The 11,939-nt window shown below is 37.4% G+C and overlaps 1 protein-coding gene across 4 annotated transcripts; it reads left to right on the plus strand.

The window, feature by feature from the left end:
• Positions 1-1,543: 1,543 nt before the first annotated feature.
• LOC131317741 (cysteine--tRNA ligase, chloroplastic/mitochondrial) lies at positions 1,544-11,861 on the plus strand. Of its 4 annotated transcripts, none has more exons than XM_058347323.1 (9): positions 1,544-2,096; positions 4,403-4,466; positions 5,709-5,870; positions 6,333-6,503; positions 7,927-8,208; positions 8,842-8,967; positions 9,522-9,725; positions 10,298-10,399; positions 11,185-11,861. In XM_058347323.1, the coding sequence occupies exons 1-9, from the start codon at positions 1,657-1,659 to the stop codon at positions 11,419-11,421; spliced, it is 1,788 nt and encodes a 595-aa protein (XP_058203306.1). In that variant the 5' UTR covers positions 1,544-1,656; the 3' UTR covers positions 11,422-11,861. The 4 variants fall into 4 exon arrangements, with proteins under 4 accessions (XP_058203306.1, XP_058203307.1, XP_058203309.1 ...); XM_058347324.1 differs by having other exon boundaries at positions 1,955-2,096; positions 4,399-4,466; positions 5,676-5,870; XM_058347326.1 differs by having other exon boundaries at positions 1,955-2,096; positions 4,399-4,466.
• The last annotated feature ends 78 nt before the right edge of the window (positions 11,862-11,939 follow it).

The following is an 11,939-nucleotide window of genomic DNA, read 5'->3' on the forward strand; positions in this document are numbered from 1 at the left end:
GTCCATATAAGTGGTTTTTGTTATAAAAAAAAATAAGACAAATATAAGTGAAACCTGCATAAAAGTAAAAAATATTAAACACAGAATACGTATATGAAATAGTTCCTCAAGAACTATAGATCAATCTTCTAGACTTATCGCTTTTCTGTCTATTTCTTTTCTTTTATTTTACTTTGCTCTGAAAGTGTACGAACTCTACAGTTTTGGTTCACCATTTACAAGCAAAACAATACGAAAAGCAATAACTAGAATCAGTGTTCCAACCATAATCAACAGTGTATGACTTTTTAATATTTTTGCATTTTCTTTTTTTAACTCCTACCTTCCTGCTTTGTTGTCTTTAATCACATGACACAATATTTGGAATAGTATAAAGGAAACGAATAGGGAATTCTACTTACACATACAAAGTGACACAAATTCGGACACAGATGTATTCGAAATCGTCCGATATGTTGACCCTTTCGATGCATGTGGTTCCACACGATGAACGAAGACCTACACAAATCAAATAGTTTCGAATACATATGTATTCGGATATGTTCATAGCATTGTTGTAAAAAGAAAAAGAAATACTCCCTCCATTCCAAAATTATGTGCAAATTTTGAATAAAGGAATGAAATACATCCGTTCATAAGTATTCAAATTTTGTTGAATCAAATTAAAGATCTCAACAAATTACTTAAAATGACACGAATAATTTTAAAAAGTAAAAAACTATGCGCAAAACTAAGGCATAGTTTGGCGAAAATAAGCCACTTGGGCTTATTTTATTGTCTTTAATAAAAAAACCTTCGCATTTGTTATTTTTGCATCAAATTCTTGTGGATTAGTGCTTTATCTCGACGCAAGGAATCGGTAAATAACAAATTATAATTATGAACTCAAAGTTTTTTAAATAAAGACAAAAACAAACCAAAATTATAAAAGACAAAAATTAGCCAAAAGTTTTGGCTTTTTTTTTTGGGTGCTGCTAAATACAACTGCGAATTTACTACATGTAGCCAATTCATAAAAGGGAATCAACTGCGAATTTACTACATGTAGCCAATTCATAAATTCGCAGTTGTATGTAGCCGGACCCTTTTTTTTTCCCTTTATTTAAAAAACTTTGAGTTATCTTTTAGTATCAGGAAAAAAACTCAATGGGTTCGGATTATAATTTTTTTTTTCTTTACTCAGAGAATATATGTCAAATGGCTTATTTTTATCCAAACTAGGCCTAATTTATTTTTGGTTTGAGTTAAATCAACTCGCCGGGGCTCCGACCGACGGGACGGACCCGGGGACCCTGCCGAGCGGCACCCCTGCCGAGCGGGTGCCGAGCGGCCAATCCGGCCGTTCATCTCGGAATCAACGGCCCGAATCGCCCGAATCGAAACATCTTTTTCCTTTTCTTTTTCTTTTTTTTTAAATCCGTTCGGTACCTTTACATCCGGGCCATCCAAAACACTTTTGGACGGCCGAGATGCGCTCGGCACCGCTGCCAAGCACCTCTGCTTGGCAGCATCTCCCAATCCCCGACGGGACTCCAGCAGGACCTCCCCTTCGTTTCTCTTTCCTCTAGGTCGCAAAGTTCTTACTTCTCGTTTCGGATAACACAAAACCATCTGAGAGAGAGAGAGAGAGAGAGAAGAGAAGAGACGACTCCTCAAATGATTATTACACTCTTCAAGTGCAGCTACAAACCCTTCCTCCCACTCCGGAAAACCTCTCTACTCTCCCCCTCCCAATGGCCAATTCCTCTCCACCGCCACAAAATCTCCACTGCCACCACCCAGTACGCCGCCAACGGACCTAGGGTTCGTTTTCGCAGTTTCGGTTCAACCGGGCAATCTCAGCCGTCGATCAACGACAAAAGCAGCAAGACCGCCGACGGCGGCGAAGGAGAGAGTAATAAAAATAATAGTAATAGTAATATTAACAAATCTAGTTCGTCAGAGCTGTGGCTGTACAACACCATGAGCAAACAAAAGGAGTTTTTCAGGCCAAAAGTGGCCGGTAAGGTTGGGATGTACGTGTGCGGTGTCACCGCGTACGATCTCAGCCACATTGGCCACGCTCGTGTATACGTCTGCTTCGACGTCCTCTACAGGTCCCCTCTCCCTCCCCAACTCTCTAAATATCGGTAAATATACAAATGTGTATGCAAAAACATAAATAATTTTTTTTTTTTTTTGGATACAAAGCTCTATATAGAATGATTTGTTTTTATTTTTTATTTTATCATGATTGAAAATGAATTGTGCTGAATTTATTTTGTTTTGTTGAGTTATATTATCTACATACCATAAATTTAAGTAAAGTTTTTTATTTTATATTTTATTTTGACTACTCATGAACAATTCAGTTGCGACAATATAAAAAAGTACTGGAGTATGAAAGAAAAATCAAATTAGTAAGACAATTCAAAATTTTAATGCATTTTTCTAGTCCAGGGGGGTTCACTTAAACCCCTCAACACCATGCGGAGCCACCGCTGTGTGTATATATACTCGAGGCCAGGCACAGGTGGTGTGTGTGCAAATCGTATTACAGAGAAGGGGAAAAAATATAAGTCTTTACTTTTTGAACGGGGAAAGTCACTGTTGTTAGGGTATTTCCAATGACATAACCAAAATTGGATAATCAAAACTTGCCACCTCATCTTTTGGTTATCCATTTAAAGGTTTGCTAAGATTAACAACGTGAAGCCCCGAAATGCTTATTTTTAACCCATAATAAAAAAATCATTTTTAGTAGAGAGATAGTTAGAGTTGAGAATAAATATAAATTGGGTGGGTTCACTGGTAGTGATGGGATGAGAGAAAGGAAAGAGAGAGAGTGTGTGTGTGGCGTGGTCCCCATTAAATTTGATCATCTAAAGAGAATAGACTGCTAGTTTTAATTATCCAAATGCCCAAATTTGATTATTGGTTAAGGGGCACCTTTGTGAGCCATATTTTGGTCCAACATTGCGAACTTTTGAAATCTTTTAGTTTTGGTTATGCCATTGTAGACACTCTTAGAATATTTAGATTAGATTAGCACCTTGGGAGTGGAGTTGAACTTCTGACCTCATTTTTTCTAGCATTTAACTGCACCTTGATGCCGATGGGCCAAAGGCATGTTGAATTGAGATTAATCTTTGATTGAGATGGAACCACAAAAATTGGGTTGTGAGGTCAATACTATAAAAATAATTGGTCTTCTTGTCTGTGCTGATAAAGAAAAACAAGACCATTTTAGCAATAGAAAAATGTCTCCACTCACTCTTAGGGCATTGGTTAATTACAAAAAGTAATTCGTTGTCCGTAAAAATGCAAAGAAGTTTTTGAAAATTTATTCATCTCTGCTAAATATGTATGTAAATTTTAACCCTGGCTATTGGGTTGGGTGAATAGGTTTGATACTGACTGGGGAGTGGTTAGCAAAGTTGTAGTGTTAATAGGACACAAATCTTTAACTTTAATGTGATTGTTTCTTGTGTGAGGCAATTTCATCATAGTTGGGGGGTTAAATATACGAAATCTTCGAAATGAAGTAAATATTTGAACTGATTAATGGATAAAAAAGCAAGTCAGTGGGTCAAGTGACCCACTTGGCTTATTTTCCATCCGCCCTTGAGAATTTGTGTGTATATAGATCTTGGTATTTTGATGCATAAGTATTTTGAATGTTGGGTATCTAGTAAAAGTTTTTGCTTTGCAGTTTTTCTTATTCGGTCTGGCAGATTTAAGTGAACTGAGATACTCTTGTTCGACTGGTGCTCTTAAAACTTAGTTGGAGATTGGTTTGTGTTACAAATAAGTTGGACTTGCATATATTTCAGGAAAATTTTAAATCTAAGTTTGATCAACTTTAACTCAATACTTGGCTCGAAATGTTTTCATGTAAACGGTTTAGGAAACCCAACCTACTCGGCTCGATTAAAGCTTGTTAGAGATTGACTATGAGTTTCAACAAATTTTTTTAAAACAAGCTTGAATAACGCAATGCTTGGTTTAACTTGGTTCATTTACAGCCTCAGCTCAGTGCATTAGTCTGTAACCTTTATTTTAGTTGTAAGTTTTTTTCTCATCTTGCTATTTGGTTGTCAAGATAACTCAATGAATGAGGAGAAGTTTTCCTATTTGAAAATAGGCAAGTTACCAAAAGTGTCGTTTTTTTATGGCTGTAGAAGAAACTTCACTTCTACTGCTATTTTATGTGCAAAAATAAATTTGATATGTTCTCAAAAGGACTGTTTTCTTTTGTTGTTCCTTTATGCTTTGACTTTCCCTCATTTCTTTTTCTGCAAAAACTGAGCTTTTTTCTCCCTTCTGAATGTATTTCTTTGCTTATGTTTGCATTTTTTCATTCTGTTAATATATGCTTCGGTGCTAATTTGAATTTGTTGGTGGATTTTGGTTGATTAGGCAGATACCTTAGGCATTTGGGATATGAAGTCAACTATATACGCAATTTCACCGATGTTGATGACAAGGTAAGTCCTTGAAGGCTGACTGATGTGTTCAATAAAATCCTCTTGGCCTGTGCTCTAGATACTAAATGATGATAAAATGTGTACATTCATAGATATCACAATGGTGGCTTTCTTGTCAACATGGTAGTTAAGAACTAATTCTATGAAATTCTAAAAGTGTTGTGGACATACTTCTGTTTAGCTTCTGTTGTCTCCTTGAAGTCTGAGTGTTATCGGAGGCAATTAATTGCATTGTGGACTTATCATCAGGCATTTCTTTGAGGTATATTCTGCTGGTGCTACCCCTGGAGGGTGAGGTGCAGGGTCAGAGTGCCACGTGGAAGTAATAGTACCTGTACTTGATATAATGAGGACTAGGAAGCTTTGAAGAGAAAATAAATACAATACTCCGACTTCGAAAGTAGCATGAACGTTGAGATTTATTAAGTCATTCACATGAAAAAGGAAAAGTAATACTCCCTCCTTCCCACTTTGTTCCGCCTGTTTCCTTTTTGGAACAACTCAAAAAATTGTCTATATCTCACAATCTATAATATTTTTTATGATTTCGAAAACTTTGTTTAATAAAATAAATTGAGATCTATCAAACAAGATCCATATTGAATATATAAAATATTATAGATTGTGAGATATAGACAATTTTTTAAGACGTCCAAAAAAGGAAACAGGCGGAACAAAGTGGGACGGAGGGAGTAAAATTTTGAAGAGGAAATCAATATTGCAATGTATCAATTACATATGATTAAGATCAATATGGATTTTTGGTTTGTGTCTATACATCTTTCAGGTGTATGCCAGTGTGTTTTTGGTGTGTTCAGGATGGTCCAGAATGTGATTCTATGGAAACATTTGAATTTTGCGTAATTCCACAAATGTTTAGCTTCGGTCTTGTATGAAAGCCTTTCCACCTTTACTATGGAACAAACGGATGTTTGGTTCCTTGGCTATTTCTTTCTTGAAGCTCTTTAATACAAGTGGAAGTTGGTTCATTTGTATTTCTGCTACATTACCCAGCTTTTCTCATTGCACATTTTACCCAGTGCGACCTTGCCGTACACTATATGCATCTTAACCTTATCCTGATCACATTATCCTGATTGCGATGTTATGACTTTGTTGCTATGAAAAATTAATTTGCTCATTTGGTTTGTTGCTATTAAGCTCGAAGTACTGAATGCCAGGCATCAACTGCTTGTTACATATGTACAGGATAGCTGAGTCTACAATTTTCAAATTCTGTAGATAATTGCCAGAGCAAGAGAACTGGGTGAGGATCCCATTAGTTTGAGCAGACGTTATTGTGAAGAATTTCGTCAGGATATGGTGTATCTTAACTGCTTGTCTCCTTCTGTGGAGCCTCGTGTCTCAGATCACATGCCCCAAATCATTGACATGATTAAGCAGGTATTCTATCTACAAATGGTTTCGATGTCTTTGTTCCTTGAGATTTGAGACTTGGCTTTCTTGGAAAAAGCTTTGGGTACTGTGGCTTTGTTGCTGTCGCCTGGGGTTGGGGGCCAATGGGGTTAACCCACGTTTGAGTTTTGCCTAGGAAAATTAGAACAAGAAGGATATAAGGTTTCTTGTTTGATAGTTGTATACGCCTCTCTTACACTTTTCAGCTTGATTACTCTCGTAGTGTTATAGAATTACCTCAGGTCCTCAACTATGTAGTTTTTGTTTCAATTATTATGGACTCAATTCTTCTAGAAAGTTTTTCCATTGGAAGCGTCTCCCTGAAATAAGGCAGGCTTATTTATGAAGCATTAGTATAATGTGACTAATTTGGTTTATGACTAATCTGGTACTTCTATTTAATTTTAAATCCTTAGTTCGTATTATGACTTACTGTTCCTTTTGTGACAGATTCTTGATAATGGCTGTGCCTACAACATTGATGGGGATGTTTACTTCTCTGTAGACAAGTTTTCCGATTATGGACAGCTATCTGGGCGAAAATTAGAAGATAATCGGGCGGGTGAAAGGGTTGCTGTCGACTCTAGGAAGAAAAATCCTGCTGATTTTGCTTTGTGGAAAGTAAGAGTACATAAATCTTTATGCGCATCCACAGATTTTATAAGTTCTGCAACATCAAATCAACCAAAGTTGCTTAAATTGACTGCTTATGTCTATTGACCTTATTTTAGTTGTTTATAATCTTATTATCGTAAATAATGTCAGTTTCCAACATTTACTACTGGTTGTGTATGGCTTTCTTATGCTTCCTCAGTCCCACAATTTTAGTGCCCTTTGGGAGTTCCAACTTTTAAACATGCATTTAATGTAGTCCCATTGAAAATGTATTGATTTCCACCATTGCAGCTTTATCCCTGTTTGTAAGGGGTTGTTTTGAAACCTAAAAAGCGCCATGCTTTGACTTTCCAAAATAGGCATGTCCTTTGGGGCATCCTAAATTGGAGACATGGACAGGAAAAATGGGACTGAGGGAGCATCTTATAAGCTTCGTGAATTTTGGTTTCATTAGAGCTGGTAGTTAAAAGTTGGAAGTCATCATGACCGTTCAGAATTGCTAAAGCCGCATTTATTGCCTGGGCTGACCAAATCTTTTTGGATTTAAAACCTAAGATGAAGACTATCCACTCATGACGATCGTCTTGCAATTCAGAACCTTTATCTATGTTTATGTTAGTATTGAGACTGTCATCTTATCTACTTTTTATTTGCTTTTAGGACTTGACAGTAGCTGGCTGATTTTAGCATCTTTAGCTTGGGTTGGAGCATGCGTCCATGCGTTCGGTCATCTTACTGGGTCACTATTTGCGGTTTTGTTAGGTTGATAATTCTCCTGGTGGCCAGGAATTGAAGAAACTTGGTCCCATTTGGAAGAGTCGTTTGCCCTGTTCTGTTGTGATTTCTGTCTTGATACATGTTAGTAACTTGGGGGACTGCTTAGACAAACAAAACACATCAAAAATCTGAAGAATATGTCTTAGAAGCCAATGAATAAAGTACAAGCAAGAAGGATTTGTCCTATTAACTTATCTTGAGCAGGCCTTTTTGGTAGTAAACGGTCGACTTTTGCTACCGTATGAACTTTAGTAACCTATCCTTGATTTAGTACTTTTTATTGGTAAGCTGCAATGGAACTCATCTTTGTTCCTAGTTCCGCTGTGGTTCAAAATCCAGGTAGTTGAGCTATTACTGAAAAGTGCACTTTGATTACACAGCTGGTTTTTAAATTAGTTTTTGCCTTTTTAGGGATTCTGTTATAGTACTATTTGTACATGTTTTTATAAAGTAGTTTTTTCCATTTTAGGGATTCTATTATATTACTCTTTGTACCTGTTTTTATTTCCAAATTTTCTGGTGTGGATGTTGAATTGTTGATATGAGCAACTGCATCAAGTCGTTAACGAGATACAGTATAAAAGTTTAACCTGTTTCCAACTGATTCAGTTTCCATGGCCCTAGTGGTTAAGGTTGTTTGTTTCCATTTCAGTCTGCAAAAGAAGGGGAGCCCTTTTGGGAGAGTCCGTGGGGTCCTGGAAGACCTGGTTGGCATATAGAGTGCAGTGCTATGAGTGCTGCTTATTTAGGATACTTTTTCGACATACATGGTGGAGGGATGGATCTTATCTTCCCCCACCATGAAAATGAAATTGCTCAGAGTTGTGCCGCATGTAAGAAGAGTAATGTAAGCTACTGGATGCACAATGGATTTGTAACCATTGACTCAGAGAAAATGTCCAAGTCACTGGGGAACTTCTTCACAATCCGGCAGGTAAAGTGATTTTGTACTTGTTACGTTTCAAAATATCCCTTGTTTTCCTCCTTTTCTAAGACTTATAATGTCAGAAAATGTCCAAGTCACTAGGTAACTTCTTCACAATCCGGCAGGTAAAGTGATTTTGCACTTGTTACGTTTCAAAATATCTCTTGTTTTCCTCCTTTTCTAAGACTTATAATGTCAGAAACCTTAGTAAACAGGCTTCCAGTTTTTATGTTGTTTCAGTTTTTTTGTCAATTCTGTTAAGTTACCAATTGTCACAAAAGCCTAAGCTGTTAGGAAATGGGCTGAACAATGTATATCAAGCTATCTATAACCCTCCCTCACATGCAACCTGTCTTGCACTTGGAGATGTAAATATCCACACACGAAGGTCAAGGAGAGAAAAATAATGCAAGCGGGGAATCAGTGCATATAGAGAGGCTTGAACCCAAGACCTCTCCCAATGTGAGCTCTGATGTCATTACTAATTCTCCATAAGCTTAAGCTGTTAGAAAATGGGCCCAAAAATGTATATCTAGCTATCTAAACAGATTCTTGTAGCTCTAACTTTTGTTTTCTGATAAGTAATAAAATATTATTGAAAAAGCATCGATAGTGTTCCTTGTTCTTTTTCTGGTCTTGCAGGTTATAGACTTGTATCATCCCCTTGCATTGAGACTTTTCTTGATTGGGACGCACTATCGATCACCAATCAACTACTCTGATGTACTGCTTGAGAATGCTTCTGACCGTGTTTTTTACATCTATCAGGTACGAGAATGCTAAGCCTTCAGTTTGCAAATAAGGGCTACTCTCTCTCGCCCTCTCTTAAACACACACACGCACACATATATACACACGTATGTTTATGTGCATGTATATAGCTCTGTCTCTATTTATGCACTTTTGCTGTGTGCATACGTTGATGTTAGCCTTGGTTTTCCAAGGGAACCACTTGGACATTGTCTACATGTCAGTTTGATCTTGCTTTCGATCACATTTTGTTAATCCTTGTGTCTCAACCTTCTTTTGGGACTACCTACTTGGCAGCCGCGTCTACTCTGTTTTGTTATACGCCTAGAAGTATTGTACCATGTTATTTCAAAAATGCCCATTGAAAATATTTTTGACAAACTTTTATGAGAAGTCTAGAACCCTTCTCTTTCAATTTCAATTTGTTTTTGTCATTGTGACGAACAAAATTGAGGTATGTTGCTTTAGAATTCCATGTATTTGACTGCGTTCAGAATTTACTTGTAGTGTAGATACTCATTGGAGACGCATTTTCTATTATTTTGTGATTTATTAGGTTCATTTGGTTGCAGACATTGCATGATTGTGAAGAAGTTTTGAGCCACCATAATGAGGAGGATCGAAAGGACTCAATTCCACCCGCTGTCTTTAGTTGCATCAGTAAATTTAATGAAGAAGTTCTACTGTCGATGTTGGACGATCTTCACACTCCTGTTTCTGTATCTGCTCTCTCTGAACCTTTGAAAACCATCAATGATTTGCTAAATACTCGCCAGGTATTGATCCTCGATGATAGAATTATAGGACTTTTTACAGATATGAAAATGGATTCATGTTAGACTGTTTCATCGTACTGATTATTGGCGCATAATTTGCCGAAAATCACAAAAGTTTCAAGGATGGGCATCTTCATCCATGCCTTTAGTGTGACAGGCAGTTGGGGCCTACATTTTTGGTCACTGGTTGAGGCCTACATTGCTGCTTGGTTTGGGTTGGTTGTTTGGAGCTTAAGTTTTTAGCCAAATTAATATGGATCTAGTGCATCAAGGAGATGGTAAATCAGGCAAGAATCACAAACCAATGAGTACAGCACTCCTGACAACTGAGTTGGCTCACAATCAGCGCAAGGATTTCAGTTTGGACCTACTTAAGCTGTTCTCGTGGTTATTGCTGCTTTACTTTAGCATTGATTTTAGCAATTGTTTATATCAATTTGTGGAAATTAAGTTCACTTATTTTCTTCACCTAGACCCTCCTCTGCTGTGTTCCCTTGACCTCTGGCTCATTGCTGGTTCAAGGAACCTCCATTATAACCTTCTTAATATTTTTGGCTGAATGCTCCATGCAGGGGAAGAAGCAAGAATTGCGTATAGAATCACTTGCAGCTTTGGAGAAGGCAATTAAGAATGTTCTCTCCATTTTAGGCCTTATGCCAACGAGTTACTCGGAGGTAGTCAAAATTTTCATTGGCTTAGTAATTCTCTCTCTTGCAATATGACGACCTCTTTTTTATTTTCAACGGCAACATGATAAACTCTTTAGTTACCATAATACAGGAGTGACCAAATTGTGCAAGTTCTTTTTTTGTTTTTTTGTTCAACTGGAATAATTTGATTCAACTTGTTCATGGACGCCATGGATTCTGTTTTCTTGCAAGGAAAACGCTATTCAGTGTACCAAGTAATACATCCTTATTGCTATATGGCTAGTCATCCCCTATGTTACATGGATCCTCAATTTTGGGCCACGTACCCGTGTGGACACGACACAACACGGGTGTGGGCGTGGGATACCGTGTCGGATACTCCTCTGGAAATCAGATACTTCTGATAGCGGATTGAAGAAGAAAAAGAGGAATTGGGCCACATTTAGGAGATAAATTAGACTTAAATGTATCCATCTATTATTAATTTGGGCTATATATTGGAATTGGACCACATTTAGGAGATAAATTACACTTAAATTAGTATTGTATAACGGAAATGATATTTTTATGAACTAATTTTACAAATATTTATATAAATAATCTAAAAATTTCTATATATATATATATATATGGATATTCAGCGGATCCCCGCACCTGTATCCAAATTCGGGTACATATCCCTGAATCCTCTATTTTCAACTTTTGAGTGTCCGACCCTTAGATATGTACCCGCACCCGATTCGTGTACCCGTGTCCAGGTAACATGGGTCATCCCATTTTCGCTCACATCCAATTCTTGTGTACTGCAGGTATTGCAGCAGCTGATGGAAAAGGCATTGAAGCGTGCAAAGCTGACCGAAGATCAAGTACTGCAGAAGATTGAAGAAAGGACGAGTGCACGAATGAGCAAAGAGTATGAGAAGTCGGATTCAATTAGGAAAGAGTTGGCTGCTGTGGGTATTGCTCTCATGGATAGTCCTGACGGAACAAGTTGGAGACCAGCTGTTCCGCTTTCCATGCAAGAGCAGCAGATTTCTGCAGCTTGAGTGGCTTCTCGGGGTGTCATTGTTGGAAACCCACCGTCATGTTGCATTCAGCGATTTGTGGTGTTTATGAGGGAAAGGAAAATGTCAAATGGAACATGAGTGAATGAGATGGAGAGAAACTGAATTATTTCTTTTGGTTTCATATTATTTTCTTTTCCCTTCATAAATCGCTCACAAATCGCTGAGCCAGATTCCAGCTTAGGATTCTGATTATTTCCTCTCGCAGGTTTTGAAATTTTCATTTTTCGGCTAAAAGCTCTGACCATTATTTACAGGTTGTTCAGTTGATTAAACGTAAAAGTACAAATGGGAAGAAAATTAACTGACCCCGGGGGCCTGCTGTGTAAATCAATATTCTTTTTTCATTTCAGCCGTTTCAGTTGCTACTGAATTTTGGTCAGCTTACCTTCTTCAATATAGGCCATGAGTTTTTTTATTTTTATTTTTAATCTCACTTTTTTTTCTCGGAGAAAGTTGGTAATATTAGTTGTAATTAGTGAGGTTTGAACCCCAATCAA

The sequence above is a fragment of the Rhododendron vialii genome, chromosome 2a, assembly GCF_030253575.1.
Source record: "Rhododendron vialii isolate Sample 1 chromosome 2a, ASM3025357v1".
Classification (NCBI taxonomy): domain Eukaryota; kingdom Viridiplantae; phylum Streptophyta; class Magnoliopsida; order Ericales; family Ericaceae; genus Rhododendron; species Rhododendron vialii.

Coding starts and splice junctions, on each gene's coding strand:
- LOC131317741 (XM_058347323.1), top strand. CDS start 1,657: ATGATTATTACACTCTTCAAGTGCAGCTACAAACCCTTCCTCCCACTC. Junction 4,467..5,708: donor TCACCGATGTTGATGACAAG/GTAAGTCCTTGA, acceptor CAAATTCTGTAG/ATAATTGCCAGAGCAAGAGA. Junction 5,871..6,332: donor TCATTGACATGATTAAGCAG/GTATTCTATCTA, acceptor CTTTTGTGACAG/ATTCTTGATAATGGCTGTGC.